The sequence below is a fragment of the Apaloderma vittatum genome, unplaced genomic scaffold (genome assembly GCF_000703405.1).
Source record: "Apaloderma vittatum isolate BGI_N311 unplaced genomic scaffold, ASM70340v1 scaffold12981, whole genome shotgun sequence".
NCBI classification, from domain to species: Eukaryota; Metazoa; Chordata; class Aves; order Trogoniformes; family Trogonidae; genus Apaloderma; species Apaloderma vittatum.
Window position 1 is genome coordinate 108,581 of NW_009699724.1, and position 17,933 is coordinate 126,513.

Sequence of the window (17,933 nt, forward strand, 5' to 3'; positions counted from 1 at the left end):
CTGAAGGTCTCCCTCATTGCTTAAGCAGTGTTTTCCCTTTAAAGTCTTTTCTTTTAAGGGCAGAGGTTCCTACAGACACCACAAACCCTTGAATTTCTCACTTCCTCTCTTGATTTAAAGAACGTTTAGTTGGAGACAAGAGTGCCTGAACTACCACTTCCCACCTGCCACTTCCCCAACATGCTCACTATACATTAAAAATGCCTCATATAAACCAGAGCAGGGAGGGAAGTGTTACACATGCCATTACAAGCAATTCAGCTGGGGTTCCTCCTGCTGCACCCTTCCCACTTCAGTGAGAATCCACCGTTTGCAACGGTGTGGTACCGTTTTAGTTATAAGAGAACTGATCTCTCTAGTTTGCTTTTCTACATTAGAACAGCTCCATGATGGAGCAAATCATGTTGACCAGGGTAGCGAGTTGCCGTTCATTGGTAACCAACATCTGTGCACTTACTGGACCGAGATCTTCTCATCGGCATCTGCTATGAACATGCTGCCCACCTATGGAAACAAAGAGTATTGCACAGGAGAAATCTGTGAAGGCTATCGGACAAAAAAGATATGGACTTAACTAAATCAGAAGTGGAAGAGCTGTTCTCATCCAATGCACATGTGCAATAATACCAGCAATTCTAATACCAGTAAAAAACAAATGGGGAAACAAGATGACGATCTACAAACACATTTTATTTTGCACTGCTGCCACTGACCAATGCTTCACAACTCAAATCACAGAAGAGGAAAAAAAGGACTGCATCTTGATTAGTTCAGAGTTCTGTAAGAGGACAGAGATCACCTTCTATTGGCTTGCCCCAAAGGGGCAGCAGTTTTACCCACAGCACAGCTGACAGACAGCCGGCAACACTGAACTAGCCTTACTTACAGGAAATTTTCCCCGTGAGTTAGATCTTAGACTACAATTAAATCCCAGACTAAACTCAACAAGGGAAAAACGGTGGATACTCTTTACAAGGAAGAAATTCACTGTTGCCTTTGGAGGGTACCCCATCAAAAATGTAAACAGTGCCCACTGCATAATCCAAATTTACTTCACAGCTACAGTGCACCCAGGCATGAGAAACAAAACAGTAAAGAAATAGATCTCTAAAGACTAGACTTTGCCACAAAAACATTCAGCTTCTCTGGTTTAGGCTACACAAGCAGAGCAGCAACTCATTTTTAAACCCAAGACGCTTTTTAAAAGCTTCCCACAAGTAATTGTGATTTTTAAAATAAAGTCAAATAGAATAAAGAAGATGAAGGAAAACAATTTCAATTATCAACGCCAGAACACAGATCTTATCCTTCTAAAAAGCCTTCCCAACCAGACACCACCACCCTCCTCAGAATACAGCCACCGCAGCTGTGTTCGCTTTGGTTTGGATTGGATCAATGCATCTCCTCCAAAAAACACATCCCAAACTCAGCTTTCGGAAACACCCTCCAAAAAAGGCACCTATTTTAGGAATAGAAAAACACTTCTTCCTTGCTTACCATATTAGTTAGAGCTGAGAAGAAACCACTTTGGTGCTCCTCCTCCTTATCTTTGTATTGCCTGAACAAAAAGGAATAAGGATGAAACAATGAAATAAAACTAAGGTTATTCTACCTAAACCCCTACGTGACAGACTTATCTGATAAGGACACAGGATGGAGAAAGCTTCAACATTCACAGACCCTTTTCAAGAATTCACAAAAAGAAATGCAAAAGGTGATAAAATATTTGTAAATTGTGCAGAGTTGAAGTGGGGTTGCTGAAAGATGGGAGGCAGAATGCCTGTGCAGTTATAGCGCTTTTTCTGAACGCTTTCTTCTTAGGAAAACTTGCACATTTTGTACTGTTCCTTACAAAGCAGAGGCTGGGAACATGCTATCCTCACTGCTGGCTTTCTGCCTCTTTCTTCAGATGCAGCAGTTAATGTTTCCGCTAGAGCACACGTCCCCTAATCATCTCTTATCTGGCATGTGGATAGTCCTGGATACATTTGTTTTATTTACATCATGTTTCAGTTAAATCGATTTTCTAACAGAGAAATACTCAACAAATCATTTATCTTTTCATTTGGGACTAAGATTTTACACCAGGTTCACACAGAGGTAAAAGCGATGATAGTAAAAACGTACAACAGGTATCTTCCCCCACAGTAAGATCCCTCCTGAAGCAAATCAGCACAGCTGGTACTGATGCATTTACACTTGCAATGACAGCAACCACTGAGCCAAAGTACCTCAAAGCACAAGACTATTCCCTGCCTCTCCAGGTGCATTGGGGCTATTAAATGATAAATAAGTGCTTAACACCCAAATAAAAAATTTTATAGAAATGTACAGCAACTATCATGCATTAAAAAAAAAAAAAGATAGATAGGTTTCACCTGTTATACTCCGATAAAGCCTGCGCAATTACAAGTCCCATTCCCTGAAAAAAAAGCATTAAAAACTCTTTACATCACAGATCTCAGGGCAGGAATCACACACTGAACACACACAGCAGTGCTGCCCCCCGCCAAGACAACCTAGCATGAATGAAGAATTTCCCCTGAAGCTGTTTGTACTATTAAGACATGCTATGATACAAAAATACCACCTAAAAATCAAGACACCAAAATTTAAAGCTGAATATCAAATTACTAGGTTCAACAATGTGTGCTTTCCTTGGACCTCCAGATAGAGCTCACTCCTCAAGAAGCCTCAATAAACAGGCAAGAACTTCAGAAAGTAGCTGGTGTCAGAAGAAAGACATCCAAAAGTTCAAAACAAAGGCCATAAACACTAGTAACCTTTTCAACACCTCTTGCAAACACCCTCCACCATTCCACAGCTACTGGTCATCCTTTCTGTCAAGGTAATTTGACTCAGAATAATCATTTTTGTCCTTTATTTGATATGGAGCTCGCTTTTTACTTCATGCTTAAGGAGCAGCCTGTAAGTCCAGACTTCAGAGAGCTCCTGGTGCACCGCCACTTTCTATGCGGGCCTGGATACCAAACCCAGGCAGCGGCTACAGCCCAGACTGCGCCGCAGGACTCTCACAGACTGATAGAATTGGATACCACTGCACTGGAACTGAGATCTTCTTTGGCATGGGCTATCTTGTGCCTCTTTGGGACATGACAGCAAAGTGCACATAGATAGTTCATAAATGTGTAACAGATTAACTTTAGAATGTTCCTTGCTACCTAGCTTTTTAACCATCCCCACACCACTGAGCTGGCGATGAAACTGTCCAAATCACGAGCTGCCGGACCTATTAAAAGAGCACAGTTAGAAATCCACTACACTGCTGTTCACCACAGTTGCACTGTTCCCAGGCCAGACACCAGGGCTGCGCTCATTACACTCACACCACACACGAAAGAGCATCCCCAGCAGCACAGAGGAAGCAAGTCAAATACTCACATTGAGCGTGGCCTCGTCATCTACGATGGAGAGCTTCACGATGTAGGGATTCACAGACTGCTCGGGGTTGGGGAGGGGAGAGGGAAGAAAGAAAATTGGTCTTAATTTCAGCCTTTAGGAAAAAAAAAAAACCCACACTATAATATTTCATAGTTTATCCAACCACCTGAGAGAAATCTCTCTCCTGCTGCACAAAGCTGAATACATACAAAGAAACAGGAGTCACAGCACACACTAAGGCTGCTGTGCCTGGGACACCTTCTCTTTACTGGCTCAGCCAGGCAGTCTCCCCATTTTATTGAGAGGGAGCTTCTGCTCCTCCACTACCTTGTCTGTCAGTCTCGAAAGCAGAGCAGCTGTCCTGCAAGGCTGTTATCTGTGACACACACACAGTTACACAGCGGGAACAAGCTGCGAAGTTAGGACTGAACATTAGTGTTCCGGTATCTCCCTTCTGCCACACCTTGCAAAGATTGCTTGAAGGAGGGAGGACCCAGGAAAGCTCGACAATGTTGCAGGCTCATCTCTTGCTGGGTTAAGAGCTCAACACTTGGAACAATTCACACCACTGAGTCTCTGGAGAATATAAATTCCTTCAGCTTAACTGAACAAAGCACACAGGCTCCATCTATAAAGATAAGTCCTAATAATTTAGCAACATTTGAGATAAGCAATGTAGATTTTCCTGGTTTACATGTGTCAGTGCAAAACGAACAAAGTTGATTCAGAACCAGCACAGAGAAGAAAAGGCTCTATCTATGCTGTTAAGTCCAAAGGAGATGGAAAGAATAAAACACACAGCCTGCATCAGGTACAGCCCTACAAGCTATGCAGTTATCTGACTGATTTGCCCACAAACTGACAGCAAGTTAAAAATAAGGCTTATCAGAAAACATCACTCTCTCAATTACTTGGGACTGTGAGAGATCAAGCTTTCTTCTCGGTTCAGAAGAGAATCTGATCGGAACAGATCGAAGCTCAGGCAGTCTGTCAGCCTGCCTCCAGCAGCACCCACCCCTGGTTGCTGTCTCCGAAAACAAGACACAAAACTCACACAGAACCCATCTGTGCACAACACGTGCAAAGACACTTTCTTGACGTTGGAGTAACAATATATGGTCCTCTCCAGACAACTGCGCACCCTTCAGAGCAGTAAAGCGGTAAAGCAGAAGCATCACAAATTTATAGTTAAATACGGATTAAAATCTATCCTTGTAAATGTATCTTAGTCATGCTAATCTTAGTCATTCTCTTGCTCTCCTTATAAGAGCTCTCCACACCACAGCTCACACAGAGAACAGAGGCCAAACTGTGACTCATGACCAGTAAAAGTGATGGGGCTGTTCCAGACAACGGGCAGCAGGGCTATGCTGGATGAGAGGCTGCAGAGTTATCCAAATTCCCAGATGTGGGGATGACGCAAACTGGGAGATAGTTCCGTGAGCAATGCCACCGGGCTGCCCTGAGACCCGGCTGTACACTCCATCCCGTCACAGAAAGGGAAGGGGAGTGGGTTTGCTGTCATCTCCAGTCTATGAACAACTCTTTATGCTCCCATTGTCCTTGACTTCCCAAGCTGCGTGCTCCGTGTCTCCTGCCTCTCAGCACCAAGGGGCCATCAGTACATGGCTGACAGGGTCCATGAAGGGCCCTAGCTGGGACCTACCTTGCTACAGATCTCTGCCCTCTTCTCCATTGTCATTCCCTTATCTGCAGAAGTCTGTTAAAAACTCCTGTCTGAAGTATTCCACTCCTCTGACACATTCGACATCTCCTCTAGGTTTCCCTAACTCCTTAAGCAGCAGACAGATGACTGACCAGTGCAAACCACACCCTGTGTTACTCTAGACGGGACGTGGCAGTTTCTAGTGCCTTTCAGTGTGGAAGTCTGTACCAGCGCGGTAACGTATTTCCTGTGTTGCCCACAGGGCACACAGTTTGCTCCTTCCCTTCCTTGAGAGCCCAGTTTCAGTCATTGCCTGTGAGCATTGCTCTGCACACCTACAACGAACATCAGCAACCTGCAAATCGTGCGAGCACCCCTAAGCCCACCCCACACCTCTGCCTGCTTCCCTGTTCAAATCCTGCAGTTTTGGAGTTCAGTTCCCCTCTCACCGGGAATCCCAACACAAGTTTTAAAAGTCTAAATTACGCCTGCAGCTCCACAACATGCAGAAACATGCAAAAGCCTTGAAAAGTGGTTGATAAGCATTTTGAAAATTTCAAAATGTGTCAATGAAGCAGTTACACAAACTTAGGAATAGCTTCTGTCTCCAACCACCTCCAGAGAGAACTCAAAAATGTGATTCTCAGCTCTTCGGAGAACACAGGTCTTTTCCTATCAGTGCTATTAGACAACTCTACAGCATTAAAGTCTTCTTGTCAGTGACGAGGTATGATCACCAACGCCTGGAAACCTGGGAACACTCGAGCTGTCCTCCATGAACTACCCACCACTACATGCCAAGAACCTCAGAAAAATGAAGGTGGAAGCCACAGGAAGATCTTTACCCAGTAATTTTTAAAGCAATCCCCAGGTGAGACATGCCATACAAGTATTATATGAAGAAGCACACAGGTCTAGCAGAGGGAGTAAGATCTCCTCCACTCCCCCACACATACCCCCACCTCCAACACAAATCTATGGAAAACCATTTTTTTCCATAGGAAAAGAAAGTAGAAAAAAAACCTCAAGCTAACCACGTACAATCCCCAGCCAGGTGCTTAACTTGTCTTCACATCTGTAACACAGACAGAGGCCAGAGTTCACTTGATTATCCCTCGCAAGTCTTTTCCCTGAATGCTCACCAGGGATGATTCAGCAGCTTTGCTGCCAGCCCTGACGAGGCCATCTCCTCTGCAGGCGGGCCAGCTTGCAGGAAATTGGGGCTTGAATAATTACTTTTTTTGTTAAAGAGATTAATTTAAAATTGAGTTGCGTGAGACTCTTCAATATTGATAAGTCTTTCTTCCTGAATGCATCGAGGAGAGACAAGTGCACGTAACGGGACATGAAGGGTTATAAGATCCACTATGTGCTGCCAGACAAGCACACAAAAGATAAACCCCATGTTTTGACTAATTTCTTTCAGCTCTACCTAGCAAAAGACACAATACACAATTCTACCAGGTTGAACATGAGGCAAAGAAATCTCCACATCGATGTTATCAAGGAATCTAACCATTTAAAAGTCACTACCTGATTCTATGTTCTAACTTGCTATTCTAACAGCCATCCCTCAAAATTCTGAGAAAGTGTTCAAATAAATACTGTTTCTCATGGCATTTTCTCTTTTGGGCAGCCTTTTGTATAAACTCAATTATTTAGTCTCTTAAGCTTCTCTCACATAATATCAAGGTAAAAGTATTTTCTCTGAAATCGGGACTAAGATTAAACAACCATAAAATATAGCTGAAGACTTGAATAAATACATCCTTGGAACAATTTTTTAAAATTATTAGGTTTCAGATCAGGGACATCCCTTTAAAAGTTCCTTGTAAAGACATGTAAATTATTTTGACTCTTAGAACAGAAGTTAATGAGAAAGCCAAGACTTTAGCTATACCAGTAAAGAAAACATGGACAGATATTCCCCAGGGACTTGAGAGGAGACTACCTATTCATATCCTCAAAATATGAAAGAACATCCTGATGCAAAACATACTTGTATTCACATTAAAGACAGACACAAAATCACAGTCCACTAATGAATTTTCAGCCTCATTAGATTTTCTTAAGTAGCTGGAAATACAATTTAGCAACTGATGAAGTTCAGAACAAAAGAGAACCTATCAGTTGCAGCAGAGTTAACTAAAAAGAGAACTCCAAAGGATCCGAGGCATGAAAGTCTGCTACAATACAACAACAACGAGGCAACCATCAAACTGACACTAAGGGTCAAAGAAGAGCAAATGAAAGCAGCTACTCCACTTAAGGGCAGAGATTATGACTGTACTACTACAGGGTTTGCTTGTAGCACTGCTTACAAAGGGCAGCGTCAGGCCACCGTCATACAAAACCTTTAAGTTGCATTAAACCTTGCCAGATGAACTCCTGAATCTCCCCTGGCTACACATCCACTGCAGGCCGGATTGTACTTTTTAAACACCAGCACAATTTCTTCTGGGTGCCCAGCTTGAAGACATCAAGGACAATGCTTGCCAAAGCACTCAACCCCAACGCTACAGAAAGCTACTACAAAGAGCAGAGGACAAGTCTGATGTACTTGCAGCACGTTAGCTTACTATGGACATAAAGTACAGCAGACAGGGATCCATAGCTCAGGGATAGGACCACACAGCTCTCCACCCTCTGATCTGAACGCTGCAATGAGACCTCTGGTCTTCCCAGTCTGCCCTCATCTGCAGCGGTGCCCTTATTATTTCCAACAGTTTTCCCTCATGGCCATGTACTGAAACCCAACTCCATGCTCCATTTCCAAGCTACTATGGCCCAGACTGCTGAAGAGAATCTGTAATTCATGATTCTGACAACAGCCAAAGCTTAAGGCCAGGCACTAAACTTGGAAAGATGTTCTCTGTGATCCTCCTCCGCCCCCCACCCTCCCAGGGGAGGATAACAGGGGAACCAGGGAGAGAAACTTCGAGGTCAGAGCCAGTTTCGTGAAAAAAATAAGTACTAGCAATAACAATGAAGATGTGATATATACAAGTATGCAGATATATACAAGCATGCAAATATTGCTCAAAGATACAAAGGAATATGTTAATATGGGACCTGCACCTTCTGGATTACAAGGTAGGGAAAAAAAGTAAATCCCTGACTGGACATGGCAGCAGACAGGAGTGCCCAAGCCCACAGTCCAAAAAACCCAAAACATAGAAAGAGCTGTGCTGCACCCACGTGGGGTGGGGGGCAGGGGAAGGTGACCTGTTCCCACCAACGTTACTCCTCATATTAGGTGGGTTTTTTGATATTTGAAATGCTTCTTTTTCAAGGTAATGAACAAGAGAAAAAAATGGGAAGACACCACAAAGTAGAACAACCAGTTGAAAAAAAAATAAATTAAAAATAAAAGATGAATAAAGTTTCTCTGAAAGGAATCAGGCAGAGACAGACATCTCTCGGAAATACTAGCCGTGATTTTTCAGTTCATTTTTTGGTCATAGCTTCACCATCTCCTCTGGGGATCTGCGCTCTTTCAGTCTGTTAGTCAGGTTCTTAATCACAAATTCAGTCTGAAGCCCAAGATAACTGACAGCTCATTTCACTTTGTAGATTATGTATAACCGCACAGTTGCACATGCAGAGACAAACATGTGAGTTCGGCACAACAGCAGCTCCTCTGAAAGGACCTTCCTCAGAGTACTTTCATGAAGGAAATGCAAATCCCCTCGGTAGTTTCTTTCACGCTTGCACAAAACAAGCTGTATGAGTATCACGCACATTTGATTACACACACACGTCACAGCCAGACACAGCATAACAAGGCTGCCCTGCAAAACTTCTGTAGCTCTGTTGTGATACCCTGATAAAGGTTACAGTGTGCACCGCTAAAAACTGCACTGTAGGCTGCCTTCATAATTCAGAGACCAGTGTAAATTAATGAAGTTGATTTTAAAATTACTAAATTAATCAAGTTCTGTTATCCAGAAAGATACCTACCTCATACTTTCTGTAGTTGACCAGCAAGGCAAGAAGGACAACAGCATCGTAGCCGTGTTCCCTGCGACTAAGTGGGCTCGACAGGATCTGGAATAAATAATTACACTGTTCTGTTCAGACCTGCTTCAGGAATCTTGCAGTGACTCTCAGACTGTGTGTGGCCACGAAATGGATGCATAAGAGCAAATTATGTCCTAACTGAAAGAGGATATTTAAGACTGAGGGAGTGTCAGTGCTTCCAAGGAGTTCTGCACACAGAAAAGCTTATTTATCATGCACACAGGCTTTCTGGGCATAAAGGGCAAATGTATTTCTTAGCAGCACTGGACAGTATATCAGTGCATTACCAACATTATCTGGGCAAGTTTTCTGGGTTTCCCCAAGTCTGGCTCTACTTCTAAAAAGTATAATTTACCAAAAGCAGAAAAATACACCCAGACTGCCTTTTGAAAAAAAACATTCCTCTGATACAGGAATTCTCTGTGAAATTAGCCCAGAAATCTGTTCAGCTACTATCTATGCACATACGTCTCAAGTGAAAATACTTTAAATACTCAGCAGACTAAAGAGGAGACAGCATTAAAAATACCCCAAACATTAAAAATCTATGACTGAGCTATGAATGGAAGCAATACATAGTGCCAGTCAGCTATGGTGCACTGAAAGAGCTCAAAAGCAAATATATCACTGAAAGCTCTCACTGTGGAAGAGAAGACCCTGGAATAGGAGGAAAAACCCTTACCTGTAAAATAGCTTCAAATATGCTGTTAATCATCACATACTCCAGGATGGTGTTCTGGCTAATGTTATCTGTGACCTGAGTACAAACACAAGTTTTAAAATGTCACCCAAAGCCTCCCATGATGCCGTAGATGCCCCGGCACACGCTGGGAACAGAAGAGTTCTGCTACCAGATGGACACACTTACCCAGAATCTCACATTTAGTCAGCAAGTCAAGGTGTGACCAGCAGTAGAGCTAGACATGAAGTAAAAGAAATCTGTCCTGCCTCCCACCCTTCCCTCTGGCAAGAAGCATGACCCACATACGAAGAGCTCCCCCTTCCTCTGTCGCTTGCTATTTTGCACAGCTGCATGCCAACAGCCAACAGCAGCTGAAACAGGCTGCCACACAGGAGGCAGAGAATGGAAAAACAGGGTCCATATGCTCCAGGGAGCACTTTCCCATCTCGAACTGGGCAGTGAAGACCTCCCCCACACTTGGTTATCTCTTACTGCAGCCTGTTAGTCTGTATTGCCATCGCAGTTAGAGTGTACTTAAGTGTATTTTAGGCCGACCCTTGTTGTCCTGTACAATTTCCTTCCCCTTCTTAAGCTTCACTCTGCAGCATTCTGCTCAAGTTTTGAGACTGTTCCATCCCTCAAGATGTGTCTCACATAAGCCTTCAAGTTATTATACAGCTGGTATTTATTTACCGTCACCAAGCAGAGGAGCAGCTTCAGACACAAGCTTTTGAGGCTTTCAGAACCTTCTGCACAGAGGAGCGAGTCCAAGCTTTCCATCAGATTCTAAAGAACAAACACATTATTTAAAAGTAATATTTTAATTTATTTGAAATGGCAGTTATAAAAAGCTATCTGAGAGATTCAAATACAAGAGCCCAATATAAAGCCTCATTATTCCAGAACCAATAACTGAGCCACAACGACTGTTACACAGGCCATATTCACACTATTGGTTCTCAACACTGTGTTGTCTAAACTACAGGCATAACATCATAATTGTTTTCTAAGAGTTTTCTCTAGATGCATGAGAGACTTTCGTACACATAACAATAGATTTTACTCACAAAGTAATTCCGAGCTCTACAAATACAATCTTTTGTTTGCAAGACAGTAATATCAGTGCTTTCTTTCCCCAATATTCCATTTCACTTACAAAAAAATCTCATGGTGCCTGTAAGCACCACATCTCCAATTTAATAGTACCTATATTAATTATAATTAAAAATACAAACTATACAGCTGTTTGACAGATATTAATAAATAATTGCTGTCCAAATACTAAATAACAGGTAATACAGTTATTCCTAAAGGAAAAACATAGTTCTGATGGGCAAGTTACTACTCAATATTTTCCCCAAAAGTACTACTATTTGTAGAGAGATGAAAAATTACTATTTTTTGCAGACAGATGAAAGATATACCAGGAATTCAGCTTCATCACCAATTACTTTGTCATTTCCCAAAAGGCAACACCTTTATAGCGAAGAGCATCAAGTAAGTTTAAAACAGTACATGCACTGTCGGAAACGTGAGAACACAGGATGTGACTGCCAGCTAAAAACTCAGCACAACGTATGAGGTTCATCACTACGTACTAATGGCCTGTGACAGCCTTTTCTGACCTTAAGATTTCTTACCCACAGTGTCTGCATAGCACGAAATTAAAGGAAAAGAAAGAAAAGTGCTCTGTTATGTTACTAACAAACACATGGACCTCAAGCACCTTTGTGCCACTAGCAGGTAAAGAACTTCAGGACAGAGGTTTTTAATAAGTTGCTGGAATATTTCCCCCAAAAGCTGCACCCTGGTGGACACACCTGTCTACAAATTGCAGCCCCTGTAACATGGCTGCTGTGCAAACTGGTTCCTACCTTGCCCGGGCCTCACCTTCATGCATAGCTCTGCCTTATCAAAACCCACAAGCATGTTGATGATGTCAAACCCAGAAGTGGATTTGTTCTTCTGATGGACCCCTCGAATCAATGCACACAAAGTCTGCAAAGGGAAAAAACAGAGGGTAAGGTGTAAGGCAACACCTACAACTCAAGCAAATCCCTCCCAAATACCCTCTCCTAGCACTGGCCAAGCACAGGTATTTACAAGAACACCACCAGCCTGGAAGCCATACATTTTGTCTGACCTCTCTTCCACCTCTGCTGTTTCTAAGAAAGATCTTGGACTCCAAAAACTCAAAAAAAAAAGAGAGGAAAATACATTTGTCCATACTCTTCCTGTTTGTTCACCCTTTCAATTCACAGCACTTCAAGGAAAGGTGTTTTCATTGCTTCTTCTGCCCAGTCTCATTTTCCCCTAGCGAGGGAAATGCCTGTTGTGACTTCTGTCATCAGGCACCTTCCAGGTCTGCAAAGAGGGGAACAAGGAGGAATCCAACCACTGCAGGAATCCAACCACTGCAGTTTTAGACTTCAGTTTAAATTCACCCATGAGAAGTAATTATTTTCAGAGGATGGAGACAAGCAGACCTCAAAGAATCATCAGAACCTCTAGAAGCATACAGAAGGCAAAAGGGTAAGGTAGACATCCTTTCCTTCATTACTCCCAGAGACAGGATACTGAGTTAAACAAATCTTTGGTCATTGTGGTCATTCTCAGGAAAAGATTCCTTAAATAAGTTTGGGCTTCAGGATCACTTTCCACATGAACACAGTAAGCTCAGGATGCGTTACCTGGCCCCTATTTACACTCACACAGCAGGATTCTAGACTTAAGCCTTGGTCTAATTGTTGTCAAGAGCCTGAATGCAAGTCTGAGAATTCAGGGCTCGGCCAGGCTGTCTACATAGCTATAGCTACAATATTGAAGAGTATCCTTTCAAACTAATTCTAATAATAACAACAACAATACAACAACTCAAGATTGTATGTCAGAGGCGTAAATAGGAGACGTTGGACAGGCAGTAAGCTGGGAAAAGTTCATTTAAAACAGGTGACTTCTCCAAATCTGAAATTCATATCCTGTATTCTATGGCTGAGAGAAGCTGACACAAATGCATTCATCAAACTGTAAGAATCAGCCTGTGAACATCAAACACCAAGACTGAGGGGGTGAGTCTTCTGCACAAGACATGGGGCAGCACAGCTTTGGTAAGGAACAACCTGCAGGAAAACCGCACAATTCTTCACAGCTTCCAGTTAGGAAGTGCCCATCAGGGACAATCTCCTGTATAAATTTCACACTAACTTCTCCAGAGCTTCATTACAATTCCAACCCATATTGAAATCCAAAAAGGAAGCTGAAATGATGAAGAACAGGAGAAAGCAGAACCCAGACAAAGCTACACAGAGCACTCTTTAGACCCCAAACTGACAGCCTACAGTGTGAATAAGTCCTTCTTGTCCCTCCACTGTCACCTAGCATCACCAGATCCTCTTGAATTCAGAAACAAGCCATCGTTCTTTGAAGACTAAAGAGACTACGAGGTTTGTAACCTCCACAGACAATAAACAGCAACTGCTCTGTAGATATTACTTCTCTTCAGACGCAAAGAAATGAGCACAAGATGTTTGACAGCAGCAGCAAATATAGTCTCATCAGAAGCAAAAGAGAGCATTCCCTATCTCTTGAGCATTGTACCTGTAGTGCATTGACCACCCGGATTGGGTGCTCCTCACCCAGTGCCTGGATGCAGTGCTGAAACAAGCAGTTGATGTTATCTTTTATCTTCATTAACTCTTCCCCATCCAGAGCCTCCAGCTTGCCTTCTAGATATTCCAAGTTGACCTGTCAGGTTAAGAAGCAGTTCATGTGCATTACACACCCACTGAGACCTCAGAAATGCAAGACCTTGCACAGACAGTCTGCTGCTTTGTAGCCAGAACAGTGGCAGCAAATCAGAGTGCTTAATTCCTGTTACCTTCATGAGAAACAGCTCCTCCCAAAACCGAGGGTTGCATTTACTGGGGTCCTCTGTCTGAAAGGAAAAGGAATGGCCATGAGAGCAAACAGGACAAAATAATTTGGGCAGAATTTAAAAAGAAAAAAATCATTATCATGAATACCTCAGTCGGCATCATCCCACTGGATGACCAAGTGGACTCACAGTATAAAGTCCTGTCTACACAGATTCCCAGAAACAGAAGGGTAAACTGAAGCAGCTCTCAATTAGGATTCCTCTATCTATTTTCTAGATTATTTTTTTAAGAAATACTTGAAAAGTTGTGACTTCTCATAGACCACAAATGGTCCTTGGTAGACAACAAGACCAGGTGACATTAAGGAAGAGAGCAGAACACAGAGCTCTGCATGACAGTAGACGAGCCTGAAGCATGTGCCTACACTGTGCAGTTGTTACCCAGGGAAAAGAATGGACCACATAGAGCACTCAACACAAACTAGACCACGAAAATTTAACACAACAGTTTAGAAAGAGGAGATGCTCAAGCCCTTACCATGAAAATTTCATCATACATCAACACAACTTTCTCTTTCAATGGCTTCTTGGAGGCTGAAGATTTCCGGAGCAGCCCACCTTTCTTCTCTGTTTGGGCCATGCTGTATACCCTGAAGACAGGAATAGACAAAAAAGGGTAAGGGAACTTGAACTTTTCTTCAAGGCCTATCTGGCCTGTCTCAACTATGAAACACTTTTTCACTGCACTGAAATACTAATAGTTTCTCACAAGCTGTAAGTAAGGGCTTTAATAACTATACTAGATTTAAAAAAAAAACAGATCAAAAGTCCCATCTAGTCCTATATCCCATTTCAAAAAAAAGATTCAGAAGTTCAGCCACAGGCAGGTACAGAATAAGCTCCTTACGGATATTTTTTTCTTAATTCTTCTCTGCTAGAAACCGATTCATGATCCAGACCAAAGCAGTTTACATCTAGAAAAGTTTGTATTTTTTAATTTCCCTGAATGAACCATGATGCTTGTTATCAAATGGATAACCAGTCCTTTTTGACACTGGTCAAGCCTCAAGGCCATCTTGTGACAAAAAGCTCCTAAAACTGTTTGAAAAATTCTTATCTGTTTTATTTGTTGCCTGCCAAAGCACTTCAAATTCTGCTTTAGCACTCTGAAGCAGCATCCAACACTGGGAAACATTTGGCTCCAAGCCTTACTATAGTACTCCAGCCACCCTCGCTCATCCCTCCTTCCGCACCCTGGCATTCCTCAGCTGCGCCAGCTGCTCTGCAAATCAAGCCAGAGCAGGACCCCAGCCTCAAAAGCATCATGTGTGGTTCAGTTTTGAGAGGAGGATGGAGGAACACAGGGAAGAAGATTCGCAGGGAAGTTGTTTCTTCGTTTTGTTTTTTTTAAACAGATGAAATTCCTGATCTGTTTGACAGCAAACGGTTTTCTAGAAGCACAAAAAGGTTTTACTATAATTATATATATATAAAAGTATTGTTATTACAAAATGAGCTGTTACAAAAAGTAACAGTCATACCTGTAGTCCTGAACCTTCTGTGACAGTCAACCCATTCCAGGGGCTGAGAGTCAGAACACATCACTTGCCACATACTCTCAACCTCACATCTTATGCTACAGAGCACATCACCACTCTGAGCTTGCAAATATGTATTTATTTGCAATCACAAATTTTTCTGGCAAGCGTTAAAGCTTCAGCATTGTTCTAACCTCCTTTACTACTGCAGCACTGTCAGAGGTACTTGGCAGAAAGGGAATGCCATCCCTTCCCATATCCCTGAGCTGCCAACCTTGCTCCCATACCACACGGCAGCAGCATACCTCAGGCAGAGGCTTGCTTTAAGTCATGCTCCAGAAAAACACAGGCAGGGTCGTGGTAGCTGCACTCAGCCAGGCTAAATTATGCATAGAGAGAGGTAAGTTCACTGCAGCCAGCATCTAAGACCCCAGAGCTTTCTGAGCTGGCAGCCACGGAGGCAGCTTTGGGTTTAGCCTCCACCCGAGACTGCCTGCACCCCTTCCACAACCACAGCAGGTTCAGATCCGCCTTTCCCTCAAAGGGCAAGTCCCAACAACTACAGATCTCTTCTAGGTGCTCTGCACAGCACACAGCTTTTGATTGTCTTAAACTACAACCATGTTCTCAACAAGGACTCTCAGGCTCCCACAGACATCTATCCCTTGAGCCACAAACCTCACTTCTAAGCGGCAAGCAAACATCTTTGGGCCTGGAGAGACAATGCTGCTGCAGCAAACCCTGCCCTAGGTGCGAAGGGAAGGAGCTTTGCCTGGATAGGAAAGCAAAGGGCAGCTCTCACACCTGAAAAGCTGAGAATTATACAGAAAGGGAGAGAGGTGTTCTGCCTTCCCACTAGAAAGGGAAATATATGCACAACTGGCTGGTGGTGAGAAGGGAAACAGCCCCAAGACACACTGACAGAAGACAGCTTAGCAACTACTGCACCACAACCTTATGTAAATACCAAAATTATTCCTTTAGTCTTGCAGGTGTACATATTCAATTAAGATGAAAAAGTTTTCAGTTTAACACATGAAAAAGAAAACGATATTCAATCATCTTGATAGCTTCTCTTTTAGAGACTTTGCATTATTTTTAAACTGTCATGGGAAATACGACATTATTCTAATTAGAAACATAATTGGAAACAGACAGAAATCTATTAAAAACCAAATCAAGAGTGCTGTCACTTTTAGCCTAGCAACACAAATCTTACCCAAGATTGCACAAAACAATTTCCCAACTAGAATTGTAAGTTTCTGAACCTAAAGCAGCTGCCAGCCCCAGCGTACATACACATCCATCAGCGTGCTTCTAATTGAATTACGGCTAACGAATCCCAACGTCAAAACTAATAAACTAACTCTCAGTGCTTCTAGGTCAGCGTTCTCACATCAAATGTGTACGTGAATGGGAAGGAATCAATATGCTCTGCTTAGCCTCTGGACTTTGGAGAGCTGCATTTTAACACTTTTCTACATTTCCCGAAAGACAGAAAAATCTAAGTCCCACAAGACACAAAGGCTTGATGCTGGCTGAGCATCAGAGGGATTGCATGATCATGTGAAAATGTTAGTCTCTGTCAAAACGGGACTTGAGATTCATATTCTCTCAACCAAAGCTGCACAGAGCACATATAAAGAAGACTGCTAGAGGCAAGGATTAAATAGTGTTCTTGTTTATAATTTGTTATTCTACAAATGAGCATATGGAGGAGCAAGGGGAGAAAAGTAAAAGTTGCCTTTCATGCCAACACTTTATTAAGGCTATGCTTGTTTCATGACCTATGATGATAAGGCTGTACAAATGGCTTTTTCTTTTCACTTTATGCAATTACATTTTCTAGATGTCATAAAGACAGAAACAGGAAACTGCATTTCGCTAATGGAGACCTTCTAGGCAGCTGCGAAAAACAACAGTTAAATGCACAAAACATATTTATAAATAAGTTGTAGAGATGTCAAATTATCAGGATGCTGTGACAGCTTATGAAAACAACAACACTGAACATAGTTAACAATTATCCTTTAAATGCATCACATTTAAAAAGCATCAGTGCATTTTCCACATTTTAGGTTCAAATGGGTAATTTATTCTGTCAATAGGTCAGTCCCATTAACACATGCACTAAGTGAATCCTGCTGTAGTCACAAGAGTGCACAGGAGAACTGTCCCTCGGGGCCAAAAGAAGTGCACGCATGCGGATTTTTAGAACAGCAAGTACTTTGTTGTGCAGCAGAAGATCCAAGATGCTTCATCTGGAATCGAGAGAAACCTCAACAGAGCACGAGGCTTGGCAGCTCAAAGGCAGGAAGATAAAAGCCGTGGCAGACAGAAGTTCAGGCAGTCTCTTGGTTTATCTGCCATCAACCCTGGGATCAGCTGATTCAGTCAAGAAGAAAGGGATGAGCACATCCAACCATCCACCTTCTTGCTGTTTCAATCCGGAACTCATAGTGGAGATTCCAACCAAATATGTGACATTCCAACGAACACATCTGTTAGCTTTTTGTTAGAATACGCACAGGAAAAATGAACCTGACATTTTAGTCTGAGGTTTACTCAGACTTGTGCACACCAAAAACTGTGGCTGCTTCGTATGTCACTCAGCTCCTGTACAGACTTACTATTTCATAGATCATCTTGTAATAGCTTATAAGACTATAATATAATATATAGTATTATAGAATAGTGCTGTAGAGAACATAGCACTAATGCACATCTACACTATAATGACATCAGGATGCA

The 17,933-nt window shown here is 42.5% G+C and overlaps 1 protein-coding gene across 1 annotated transcript in view; it reads right to left on the reverse strand.

Moving 5' to 3' along the window:
- LOC104280761 (chromosome unknown open reading frame, human C10orf76) overlaps positions 1–14,290 on the reverse strand; it is a 113,492-nt gene extending 99,202 nt beyond the window's left edge. Inside the window, exons 1-11 of the mRNA XM_009878516.1 lie at positions 14,183–14,290; positions 13,648–13,704; positions 13,368–13,514; positions 11,661–11,768; positions 10,464–10,556; positions 9,771–9,845; positions 9,029–9,115; positions 3,403–3,459; positions 2,379–2,422; positions 1,498–1,558; positions 458–504 (exon numbers count right to left, since the gene is read on the reverse strand). Of these exons, the coding sequence (XP_009876818.1) occupies positions 458–504; positions 1,498–1,558; positions 2,379–2,422; positions 3,403–3,459; positions 9,029–9,115; positions 9,771–9,845; positions 10,464–10,556; positions 11,661–11,768; positions 13,368–13,514; positions 13,648–13,704; positions 14,183–14,284 (878 nt within the window). The 5' untranslated portion in view covers positions 14,285–14,290. The remainder of the gene's footprint in view (positions 1–457; positions 505–1,497; positions 1,559–2,378; positions 2,423–3,402; positions 3,460–9,028; positions 9,116–9,770; positions 9,846–10,463; positions 10,557–11,660; positions 11,769–13,367; positions 13,515–13,647; positions 13,705–14,182) is intronic.
- Between the last annotated feature and the right edge of the window lie 3,643 nt (positions 14,291–17,933).